Source organism: Neodiprion fabricii, chromosome 6, assembly GCF_021155785.1.
Source record: "Neodiprion fabricii isolate iyNeoFabr1 chromosome 6, iyNeoFabr1.1, whole genome shotgun sequence".
Classification (NCBI taxonomy): Eukaryota; Metazoa; Arthropoda; class Insecta; order Hymenoptera; family Diprionidae; genus Neodiprion; species Neodiprion fabricii.
This window is the reverse complement of record NC_060244.1, coordinates 6994408-7007158: the sequence shown is the minus strand read 5'-3', so window position 1 is coordinate 7007158 and position 12751 is coordinate 6994408. Positions and strand designations below refer to the sequence as shown.

The 12751-nt window shown below is 42.9% G+C and overlaps 1 protein-coding gene across 3 annotated transcripts in view; it reads left to right on the top strand.

Moving 5' to 3' along the window:
* The window catches only part of LOC124184549 (transcription factor Sox-5), a 139336-nt gene that overhangs the window by 104033 nt on the left and 22552 nt on the right, over positions 1-12751 (top strand). For 2 of the 3 annotated variants that reach the window (XM_046574366.1, XM_046574364.1), the window contains one exon: positions 1237-1441. In XM_046574366.1, coding sequence (XP_046430322.1) covers positions 1237-1441 — 205 coding nt within the window. The remainder of the gene's footprint in view (positions 1-1236; positions 1442-12751) is intronic. The other variant, XM_046574365.1, reaches the window with a different exon arrangement.

The window sequence follows — 12751 nt, the reverse complement described above, 5'->3', positions numbered from 1 at the left end:
TAAGGACCGAGTATATAATGCATACGATGTATAAAGCGGTGCAGTGCGTTTATCTCCGCTTTTCGTAGGAATTATAAACCCTTTTGGTTCGTTCACAGAGCGAGAGAAAGAAAGTAACGAAGAAAGAAAAAGAGAGAGAGAGAGAGAGAGAGAGAGAATTTCTTGCTCTTCGTTCGCGAGTCGGCTCGTTGAATATATAATAATAAATAATAACAGAATGAGGCTTTTGTTCGTCACGGCTGGTCGGTTAGTCGGATATACAACTGCGGAGAGGTCAATGAGGTCACTGGGCACGAACAGAGGAGGAAGAAGAAGAAGAAGAAGAAGAAGAAGAAGAAGAAGAAGAAGAAGAAGAAGATGAAGAAGAAGAAGAAGAGGAGGAGGAGGAAGAAAAAGATCCCGCTCTTTGCAACGCAGACCGTCGTCGTCATCGATAGGATATCATCCGCCAAAGAAGGTCATGCACAGTCCTTCCCCCTGCGGCTCTCTTATTATTTCATCAAATGAATCCGCCTCGCCGCTTCTCGAGTATCACCGTTCTTAGCTAATCTTATTTTATGTGCCTGAATATACTTTGCACGCAACAAAAGCACACCAAGTATATGAAATCCCGTTATTGTTACTGGGTTGAAAAATTGGTAGATATTATAATACGATATTTTTCTAGAACTTCTTTGAGAAAAAAACGTATAAACGATGCACCGTGAGTATAAATTGAAGGGTACGATGGAACAGAATCTTCCAAGCCAATTAATTGCAACGTTACCGAATCTCCGTTGCAGCAATTAACAAGCATTTCATCCCATATTTACCTGCGTTATTGAAATCCTTCGGTTGTAATATTTTTTCTATCCCCCCACGTTAAAACGCGAGAACTATAGAGAGGAAAGTCGACCACCGCGTCCGGGAATAACGAGTAGCGTTCAGGTTAAACGTGAAAGAAGTAGAATAAGGTAGAAGGAGAAGGAGAAATGGCCAGGGGCAAACACACTCGGCTCGTCGAGATTGCGCGGCAACCAAACCGCAAGAGTCGTTAATTATTCAGGCGTCCGGCGTCCCGACGCCCTCCGTAGAAGCGTGAAGAAGAGACACCTCGATCCCTCCGAGCCACCGTCCCTGAGAGGGATGAAATTGACCGAAAACCCTTACGCTGCGCGCCTGGATTATACATCAGGTGTGCTGCAGTATAGCACTCGTACAGAACTTGTCTCACACGAAGCGAACCCTCTGTTTCAGCAGCACCGGCATATCGAACAGCGTCGCGCCGTCGCAGGTTGCGGGAAGAAACACGGCGACGGAAGGACACCAGGACGGGGCAACCGCCCTTCATCGGGTTCTATGCGCCGACAACTTCGTAGAAAAGGAGCGATGCCTCTCGGAGATGATACTCAAGCTTCAGATGCTCAGGGAACAGCTGCTCCAGCAGCAGGACCAGACCAAGGTCAGACAAATTTTCATCCCCCCACCCCGTTCAACATTTCACTGTTTGTTTATAATTTCGGCGACAATTCGTATATACGTATACCTGTACCGAAATCGTTGTTATTATTATTGTCAACATTATCGTTATTGTTTCCTTTTTACCGCGCGTCGCGACGATTTTATGCACAGGCAAGTACACTTTATAATTACGCGCAAGATTTTCCTGAACCGAACACGCTGCAAAATATTTTTATTTATTTATAAAAAAAAATTTATTTCTTTTCTCCTTCACGCGTAAACGAGGTGCAAGCTGCTGCACTTATCGCAAATTCTCTGCACACAATTAGCGACTCCTTATTACGGTGCGGTACGCAGGCAGGCGTATAATAAGAGGCAGGTTACGCGTAACGCAGGTATATCCCTGCAGCTAAGTCACTTACGTGCCGTTGATTTCTCTCCGCAAGTTTCGTTATTACATTTGTATGCATAATACATGCAAACTGCAACTCTGAATGGTATCGTAAGAAATAATTCTACCGGCTTGTCCGCGGAGCTGCAACATGTTATTGCCACCTCGTTGAGTTTCCGTCTTTGCTCTTTTGCATTGCGTTTATATTATATTCATTGTACGGTATGTACGCGTATAATAGAGGGTAAGAATATAAAACGAAGCTACTCGCTCTCGGCCAATCAGCCCATCGTCATTCCCGGTTCATGCACGATATTCTATACTATGTATGTATAATTACGCAGGCCGTGTACGTTTATGTCAGTTTGAAATTCACGATATTAGAGGGAGTCTAGCCGATCGGACGCATCCGCGAGCGAGGATTCCGAGCTTGTGCAAGCTGTTTAAGCACCCTGCAGCGGTCATCTCAACCCGACTTCTTAACCGGTCGAGGCCATCGCCGCGCTGCCTCGCGATCGCATGTCGTAAATTCATTCGGATTGAGAAAAATTCGCAACGCGATTTACGGATATACAGAATACAGGGATATTGTAGGATTAATTTTCACCGCGTCGAGCTACCTCGCGGAGACACTGTTTATACATTTACCGTTATACCTATGTATTATTTACATTGAAATTGTTGCACGAAATTATTTATACGCAATTGTAAAAGATTTGATCGGTAAGTTGTTTGAAAAACGGAAACGAAAATGATCCACAGTTTTTTGAACAACGAGAATGGAATTTTTTGGAAAGCTACGCACGAATCCATGGAAATTTGGGTCGATTTTGAAGAACCGATTTTTCATTCGGAAAAGTCTGATTAATTTGTTAAAAAAAAATGCAGCTGAATACACGGTTAGAAAAAAAAATGTCCCAACAGGTCCTCTAAAATTTTTGGGCTGATTTAATAATTTTCTTAGTCTGTTACTAACTGAAAATAAAGTGAAAGTTACAAACTAAACGTTGATATGATAATTTAAATGGTAAAATTAAAAAAATGTGAGTCGTATTCACTAACGGAAATGTAACGAATAACCCAAATATAAAGTGAACCTGCTGGGACATTATATTTAGTTATATTCTTCTAACGGTGATATATAGTAATAAACCGTATGGACTAGTAGTAACTATTTCCTTTCCTTCTACGAAACTAAGCGTATCTGTCTATAATTCTTTCGTAATTTTTTCATCCCTTCACGGTGAATATATTACGGATAAAGTTTGTCAATTTCACGAAATCATTCCCGTGTGCGTAGAATAATATCGCGAATAAACATGTATATGACAACATAAGACAAGGAGCAAGTCGCCATTGCTATTTTACACATCCTACTTGCGAAAGAGGAGTATATATAGGATATAGGGTACTCGTATATCGTAACCTATCATCCGCAGTAGCGTTCGTTTGCCGCATACGTTTCTTGTTTGCGTTATATATTCTGCTCTTTGCGAAACTTTACGAACACTGTGACACGTCAGCGTAAAACGAGGACCTCGTTTTCTACGACATTTACACGCAACGTCCGCAGGAGTATAACTACCGCACTCGTCGTCTTCGGCCATTGGCTGGAATAACGCGATCCTCGGCGTCCTCACGGCCCGCAGCCTAATGAACCGGTAACACAAGGTAATACCTGCGGTGGAATCGCTGATATTTCTGCAACCCACGTTCCTCCAGAGCCGATCGTTGTGCGCCGAGTACTCGCAGCAAAGGATATTTTTATCGTCACCGCGATATCGTTGTAATATCGGAACCTGATCGTCGGCAATGTAAAAGGCGAAGAACTTGAAACATTTATAATTGAGGGGATGATTTTTCCGTAAAAATCAGCGTTGATTAGAATTTTTGAACCAGTAGTGGACTCGGTTTCGAAGGATTTTTTGCGCATCGTACAATATTCGAGGTTTTGAATGCGTAGTTTTACTCTTACGTCATCTGATATAGATTCGGAAATTTCTTTGGATGGATCGACAGTTGCGTAGATCGCAAAAAAGATTTAAGAATGCTGGAATTCGGTTTATTTCGATGGATCCAGGTTAACCGCGCGGATGATCTTACCGAAACGATCGATGGATAATTGGGTCGACGAGAGGAAGCGGGAGCAAGCAGAGCGTTAAATATGGGATGTAACAAATAGCAGCAGGCACGTTTAGGCGTGTAACAACCGAGCGATGCCATTCCTACTGAAAATATCACATCCGATCATTTAATACCGGTGAGATAACACATAAGAAGGACGCGGATAGCCGGGATTCTCCGATAACTAAATATACCACCCTGTGATTTATTGATCCGCGGGTGTTTCGTCCGTAGTTATAATTCGACGCGTGTATAATCTATTCCATTGATATTTCGGACATTGCAGCTCGGTGTATTATTAATAGGCGATTCACCGCCCTGAAGTTGATCCCTGCCATGCTTGTCAGCTTCTGCGGAATCGCGGTTCACCCCGTCTGCTTTGTCAGCTCGTGTATAATTCGCCGAGGAGAAATATAGTCTCTTATACTTACTGTAAAAAATTACGTATCGTTGGAATTGGAGAAAAAAAATTTTGGTATATCATGTGTGTACAAGTAACTGCAGTTTTATTGTGAGTATAGTTGGCAATTTACTGTATAAATTTTTCTGACTATTACAATTATTATGTATTTTCCATTGAACAAAGTCGTGGCATTAATTTATCTCCTGCGCCAACATCAAATTCTCGCTACGATTACAAGGAAATTTAGTCACGAGTGGCGGCGGGAAAAAATATTAGTAACACGTTATACCGGATTTTTTTAGTTACACCAACGAAACTCGTTTTCATGCGGTTTTACCTGCGCCCACGTCAGTTTTTGACTCCGGAAATAAAGATCGGACCCCCTATTAATACGCCGCATTAGGTATATGTATATGTTGGACGGTTTCGAGGAGAACAACGCGCTTTGTTCTTCACTGTTTTAAGAACAATCCAAAACCGCCGTGGGTCGGACAGAACGCGCCGCGCGGATGAATAGATCCTTTATATTTTCGATCTGTAAACTGTAACGCAACATCCATCATCCGCGGACCGGGAAATAGAAGGAATTTTAATTTTTCACGGTGTAAAATGTTATTCAGAGGCAGCCTGTGTCAGGATAATAATTATCATTTCCAGAATTAGGTATTTTATTACAGATCGACGATTCAGATATTGGCAATTTACGTCATGCAATTATATTCTCTAAGCTGGGGAATATCAGCTCTTGCAAACGACCTTTGATCTGGTTACGTGCTCATTTCCGTGCAATTCAACCCTTGAAATCCGCACACTTGCAGTGCGAATTCGCACCAGTCAATGGTGGCGTTTTAACGACGAGTTTGCAGGTCAGATATTTTTCAACTACAACACCACCGGTAGATTTGTTTGAAACTTTACCCCGCAGAACGCAACTTAAACCAAAACAAAAAATCATTCACTAGGCGTTATAGAGATTATCAAAACAGTTGTTCAAATTTCGAAATTCCAATTCACATTATACATATATGTATATCAATTAATTAGACGTGTGAAATTCACGAGGTTATTGTAAACGTTGACTTCGGACTAACAATTATGTACCTACGTATACGACTAATTTTACAGTGTAGAGTTTTTGTTACCTGGTGTAAAAAAAATTTATTCCTCAAAAATCTCGTCGTACGAAATACTTAGCTGCTAGGCTTTGCGGTGACAGGTGTTACATATATCACATTCATTAGAGAAGAGAAATTATTTTCGTCAATCGAGACGATTGGTCTGCCAGAAAAAACTTCCATCATGTTCTCTCTCGGCGATTTTCCCCGAGCCTGCCACGTACGACGTTGTAATCCGAGGGACACGACACAGCCAACGGTGGCCGAGGCGAGGCGCTCTCTCTCTCTCTCTCTTTCTCTCTCTACGTGGGAGGTGGCAAGGCGGTCGCCGGTTTTCTCTGCCTCCACCCCCTCCTCCTCACCGATCGCGTGCGGAGGGCGTAGAGGAGCCGACGGTGGGGATTCCTCCTCCTAGAGGCCGAGGCTCTACCCTCACCTTTCCACCTGTTATGCCTCGGATCGCCCTCCCCGTCCTCCCCGGGTTACCTGCCGTCGAGGCACAGGTGCAGCCGCCTCGCCTCTCTTTCTTCTCTCTCTCTCTCTCTCTCTCTCTCTCTCTCTCTCTCTCCTCTCCTTCACTCTCTCTCTCGGCTATTGTGCTCGGTCCGCCCGGCTAGAGCAGCCTCGCAGGTAGGCGCTCGCCGCTTTCACCTCGAGCTTCCGTGGCCCTGCCCTCCTCCTCCTCCTCCTCGTCCTCCTCCTCTTCCTCCTTTCGCTCCTCTCCTCCCCCTTCCTCGTCCTCGTCGCCGCAGCGAGTCGCGTGAGCGGCCGGCAAGAGGCGCCAGTAACCGCGCGGCGTCCCGACGCCGTTTATAGGCCTCGTCCACCTGCCCCGCCGCCTTCCAATCGCCGACGACCATCGATCGCTATCGCCGTCCTTCCGCCACCCGATCGCCTTTTCTTACCTCTAACAGCCGTCGATACAACCTGAAAATACGGAAGAATCATGGGAAGAAGTCTGTGGGATATATGGGTGGGTGTGGAAATTTTACTTCAGGAGATTCAAGTTCGTATAATTGTACAATTGGAGGAACGAATTGTTTCTTTTTCTTTTTCTTTTTTTTGTTTTTTTATTTTTCCAAGAGATTATTTTCTTACGAATCCGTTCGTTCGATCTGAACCGACGAATTGTTCGGATTAGTGCTTTTTTTTTATACAGAAAGAAAGGTTATTTTTGAGGAATTTCGTTGGTTTAAAAAATGGAGGTTTTTTTTAGTTACCAATAAGTGGATTTTTCTCCCGAAAAATATATACATACTACCTTGTTGAAATGCATGTTATTGAAACTTATTAACGATATGAAATTTAACTGTTCGCGTTAACTAAAGAATGGCAAAAAAAATATTATTTTGAAAAATACATTTTATTAAATTTGAACAAACCTTGATTTTTGTTTATAAACTTTATATCTATTCAAATTGCAATAAAGTAGTACACCAGGTACCTAATGAAGACATTTTGCCAATTTAATATCTTAAAAATCATTTAGCAGTTACGAAATAGTTATTTAATCTTTAATTTCGCTGATATGCGTGGATACACGAACGTCACTAACTTCAGGATCGTGATTCGGCGCGTGTTATTCGGTATGATAATTAGCTTCGAGCTTTTTTGGTAATTCAAATTTTACGAGACCTCTTCGCAAAACTGGGATTTCGGAACAATTGAAAATGGGAAAAAAATTTTCGATACTAGGATTAAAATGTGTTGCAGGGACTGACGAACTAAACATCTTTATTCAAAAAGTACAATGTGTCTAACGATTGTCAAAGTAGTTGCTGTTTTTATTTATCTTTTTTTGCTAACTGCACTTAATGACGACAGCTGAACTCTCGACCGATGAAAAAGATTGCGCCACGTCAAGTCAGAATTACCACAACTGTTCAACCTAAGTTATTTAGTAATTGCTTATACGATTATAAGTGTTTCGTATTTTACGAATGCTTAAATTAATCAACACCTAAAATTAACCATGATTTTGTGGTCTCAAAATCTTGAATCGTGTAGCATAGTAAATATCAGTAGGTTGAGATTATTTCATCGTACAGGGCAACGCGGCACGCGTTCACGATGGCGCCTGAAATAAATGTATGTTGATGCGGACTGATTGCTCGGCAAGTTTATTACGAGCTGGTTTATCGTGGTCGGTCATTTGTCTACGCATGATGCAGTTTCCAGTGCAGGAAGTACCTCTTTCTTGCTTTTCTTCTTGTTCCACCCGCTTCGCCCTCCTCTTATTCCTCTTCCTCTCCGTCTTCTTCTTCTCCTTCTTCTTCTACCGTAATCTATAAGATACCCAGTTCTATCGGTCGGCTCATTTTTTATCGACTCCGTATCATTAGTCAATTTAGAGTTCTCGCTTTTGAATTGTATACATGTAACGTACACGTGATGTACGGACACGTGCGTATGGAAACCGCGTAAAATCTAAACCCACTTAATCATCGCCTGCTCCCACAGACCCTAAATTTCCACAAACCGACAGACGTGTAGGATGACACGCGTTATACGTTTAATAGCTATCTATAATCGTCGACATCGATACGCAACTAATTATATTGTTCACCGTCCTTATCGTCCGGCGGACGAATTTGTCTTGTTCCCAGATTTTTTAACGCCAACCAGTTATGACATGTATTGGAACGGCGCCACGTAGCCGGCAGTAGCTCGCTCTCTCAAACCAGCTATGACAAATATGGCGGCCGTGTAATACACGTAAGTCCCCACAGAAGGTTCCGCATCGCGGGTGCTTTTCGTTTATTACAACATTAAGTAATTATCACCGCGAGAAATCTGAAAGAAAATGTATTAAACAATTATTGTTCACAAAAATATCACCCTGACAAGAAAAATTGGCAAAATTATCGCATCTTGGATAAACCGAGTCATAAATAAACCATATCATGTTCTTATAATATCAGGGCAATTTTCATGTAATTTCTATTACGTACCGACAATCGTCTGATTCTGTGCCAAAAAATTTCCAATAATTTCGGTTGAAATGAATATTTTTATACGGCCGTACGAAGCCGTGAATCCTACAACGTTGTCACAGGTAGATACACACGTGTAGTATACGTTACATCGAACGGGGCGCAGATCGCGTTGACGGACGATTCATCCATCCGTTAGCACGTCCCGACGTTTAATGGGAATTAGCGGTAGGTATTGTCGGTTCCCGGATTCACGAGTCGCCCCGGCTGCTGCAGGAGTTCAGGAAAGGGAAGCCGATCGACTAACTATGCATTCCCTGAAACCGGGGACGGGGGATTGTTTGCCGACACGCGTCCGCGGTATCATCCCGAATTAATCTTGGGGGACGATCGCCGGCCATGCGGACTGCAAAGCGTTATTATTCCCGCTGCAACGGCCATCGGCCATGACGAGCGTTTGTGAAGCGTGTACCGAATCCAACGCCGTCATAGGTATACATATACGGATACATGTATAAAGTGGCCGATGTTTGCAGAATTTTGGAACATAGTTTGATGTGAAATTGAAATTACTTACTGTTCTCTGTCGTTTCAATTTGTCGAGATGTTCATAGTCTGCTGGAATACCGGATCATCAATTTTTCTACGCAAAGAATTTTGACTTGAAGAGTTCTAATACAGGAATTATAAATCTTGGGATTTTTTATCCCGTAATGATACGTATCGGGACGTTTGCTTTTTTTATATTTCGAGGGGTTGGTAAATAAAAGTGTAACGATGTCGTTCCGCCGCAAAGGGTCAGCCATGAACGCGTTGTGAATCTGGCCGCCCTTTTTTTTCACCCCGAGCTTTTAAATGGATTTGTGCTTTTAAGCAGCGCCATCGCTATCATCCCCTGCACGAGTCTCACTCCACCGTGTGTGTGTGTGTGTGTGGTGTGTGTTTGTGTTTGTCTGCGCGCAACGGGTGCGGGTTTATCTCTCCGAGCGATCAAAGCGCGACGCGAACCGTCGCGACGCCGTCGCGTTTGATCGTCAGAACGACGCACCGCCCTCGGCGCATCGAGGCGTATCTACGACGCGTTTTGTGAACCTGAGGTGCACCTGACGCCGCACCCACCCTCACTGCGATTTCGCGTTTGTAATTCGCGCAGCTGCGGTGCGCTTGCAGTGGGAATTCGCAAACTCGGAGAGCTTAACGGCTTACCCGCGATTCGCGCCGAAGGTTAAAGCTCGGCGGTTAGCGCTTTCGCGCACTTGCAGGTCCACCGTTAATTCGAATCTGCACTCCAGTTCCGCGAATCGGTGTGTTAATATGCGAATATGCGCATTTTTGCACGCGGATATACCTTCACCTATACGCGCATCGTACGATTGTCTGTGCAATCTTTGCCCGCATGCGCTTTCGTACAGGTATAACTATAGAGATAGAGGTATAAGGTATCTCTTCCGCACGAGGTGAATCGCGTTCCCGTCAACGAGCACGGTACTAATGCATGTAATTGCAGGTAACCTCATTAAACCCGCCGACTGATCCCACTACCCTCATCCCCCCGGCATAAAATCCCTCAGCGATTCCTCCCCTACTTTTAATTCATCCTACTGCACGCTTTTATCGACTCTTCTTCATCCCTAATTTCTGCAACAGATTCTACGCGCTTCCGCACAGCGTGATGGGATAAGGAATTTATTTGTTTACCCATCTAATTGATTACATAATATACGTTTCGCTGACTTTAAAAGCTCAGATAGAAAGAGAGGGAGAGAGAGAGAGAAAGCAAATGTTACGTATTGCCATCTTTTATATAGTCGAACGGGAAATATTTTTTATGTATGTAAACAAGGTATTTATAAACTTGAAAATCCATGCACTCGGGGTAGAAGTGATAAGGAATTTGATTGAGAAAATTTCGTATTCGAAACTTGAAATTGACGTTGAAATTTTCTTGTAAAATTAATAGCTGAAAAAAAATCTATATGTTAACGTTTAAATTATATTGTCATTTGTGTACAATAGGTTTAACCAGCTGCGCAGAGTCGAGCTGCGATTCAGGGGGTTGTTGAATTTGGCGAAATTGGTAGAATTGAAAATTAGGAAATCTTACCGCGCGCCGTTCTCCGTGATATTTTCCCGTTGTTCGGTGAACAATTCGCCGGATTATACGGACTTATAGAAGGAGTAAGGTGCGACCCTGCAGACTACGAGGGCTGTGAACCACTTGGTGTTCGCGGTTTTCCTCCCCCTCAAGACCCTCGAAGATCCCTCTCCTCGCGGGGTGAAACATCACAGCGTTCCATTTCCTTCGCCGATTTTCCGGGCATAAAATAAAAGGAGGAATATAAGTGGGCGGCGTACCGTGTGCACAATACCTACGTAGGGTATGTGTATAATGTAGTGGGCGTATAAAATACCGCGGGCTCGGAAACGAAGGTGGAGACGAGGAAGAAGAAAATGAAAGTGAAGCAAGAAGTAATGGAAAAAAAAAAAGAAAAAAGAAAGCGAGAGAGAAAAAAAAAAAGAAGCGGAAGAAGAAAGAATGAACGAAAGAATTCCTCACATAATTACTTTTCTCATTAACATTGTGCTCATTGTTCCCACGATCGTTAGCGCCATACGACGTGCGCGGGGACGAAAATAATAACGTGCTTTAGGTTTAAATTGCATGAGGTAGGGAAGAGAAAAAAAAAACAGTAAAAGAAAAAGAAAAAATTATAATAATTATTATTATACTCAAGTAATCTTATCCCGTTTCGCGCGGTTACTTTAAGAGAAAGAGTGCTTCTTTTTCTCCGTTTTCTACCCTCCTCCATCCTCCTTCTCTCGTTCTCGTTCCTTCTCATTTACTTCTCATTTTCTCCTTCGCCGCAGACTGCAGTGTAATTTAACGTTTACTCCTTAATCCGCAGCTCTGCCGGAGGTTAAACCGCCGGCGTCTTCTCGCTCGGTAGGAAAAAACGCGACCGCAAAAGCTCGGGAGAATAATGAAAAAGAAAAGTAAACAAGCGATAATGACAATACTAATAAAATTTGATGAATCGTCTTCGTCGTCGCATAACCGGTACATGGTACATAACAACGCTGTGCAAAGTGCACGGTGACATTGTTGTGTACACGTGTAATCTACATCGGCTAATCAAAAGAAAACCGCGATCAGTTTAACTCGCTAATTAATTACCGTGAGGGGTTCTCTTCCCGTTTTCCAGCTATTGTAGCAGCTGCGACGTCCCGTAGGTTTTTTTTTTTCTCTTCTCTCACTGGAAAGGGAGGAGGAAGAGATCTACGGATCTATTCTTCCCTATTACGGTCTGGCCATGTATGCAGCAGCATCCCCGAGGAGAAAAATGGGCCAAGACTTCCGGTCCAATATGTAAAAGCGACGTGTCGCAATATGTTCTTGAAACACGATGGCATATTTCACTTATATGTGTATATGTATTTTGTACGTAGTATTATACACCGTATCTTATATACCGAAGATCCCATATACGCCGTGTGCAAGCTGCAAGCTGCAAGCCGCAAGCTGCAAACGAGTGCCAGTCCTGCAGTTATGCGATGGCATTGCCTCCGTGGTAGTAGATATACTTGTATACATATATACATATATATATATATATGTGTATATATATATGCGCTTATAACGTACGCTTGCACTGCAACCTTTCGAAAAATAAATTTTCAAACGCCTCGTTGATAAATGAGCTTCGCGCGACGGAAGAGAAATTAATATCTGCTGCTGCCGCCGCTGATGCATCTGTACCTATACTCGTAACTATACCTGTGACACCCTCCATGCAGGAACGCGAGAAGACGTCTCACTACTCCTTTACATCAACCGCCACCCGGGTGCTCCTCCTACCGTAATATCACTTTATGTAATAACCACCGGTTGTAGGTACATGGCAGTTCATCCGTCCAATAGCCAACCTCCGATATTGCGCAGCTTATCGATTTAAAAATTATATACATTCGAGAGTTTGAATTTCTTCAATTTTTTATTTTTCGACTACAGGCGCCTTGGTGCGTATAATTATACTATATTCGTTTTATTATTCTTACCGTATACGCAGACCATCGACGTACGGATAATTGCACGCAATCATTAAAGGTGAAAAAAGGCACGATAATAATTATCATCATTCCTGTTATTATTATTATTATTGTTGTTGTTTTTGTTGTTGTTGTTATCATCATCATCATCATCATCATCATCATCATTTGAACGCCTCGGTATAAAGTAGGCGCGTCGATCCGTCAACGGGATATCAAAGAAATTCCGTGGTTGTCATTTTTCACCCTTCATCGTATACATATTATATGTGTATACCTAGTGTGTATATAGATAGAT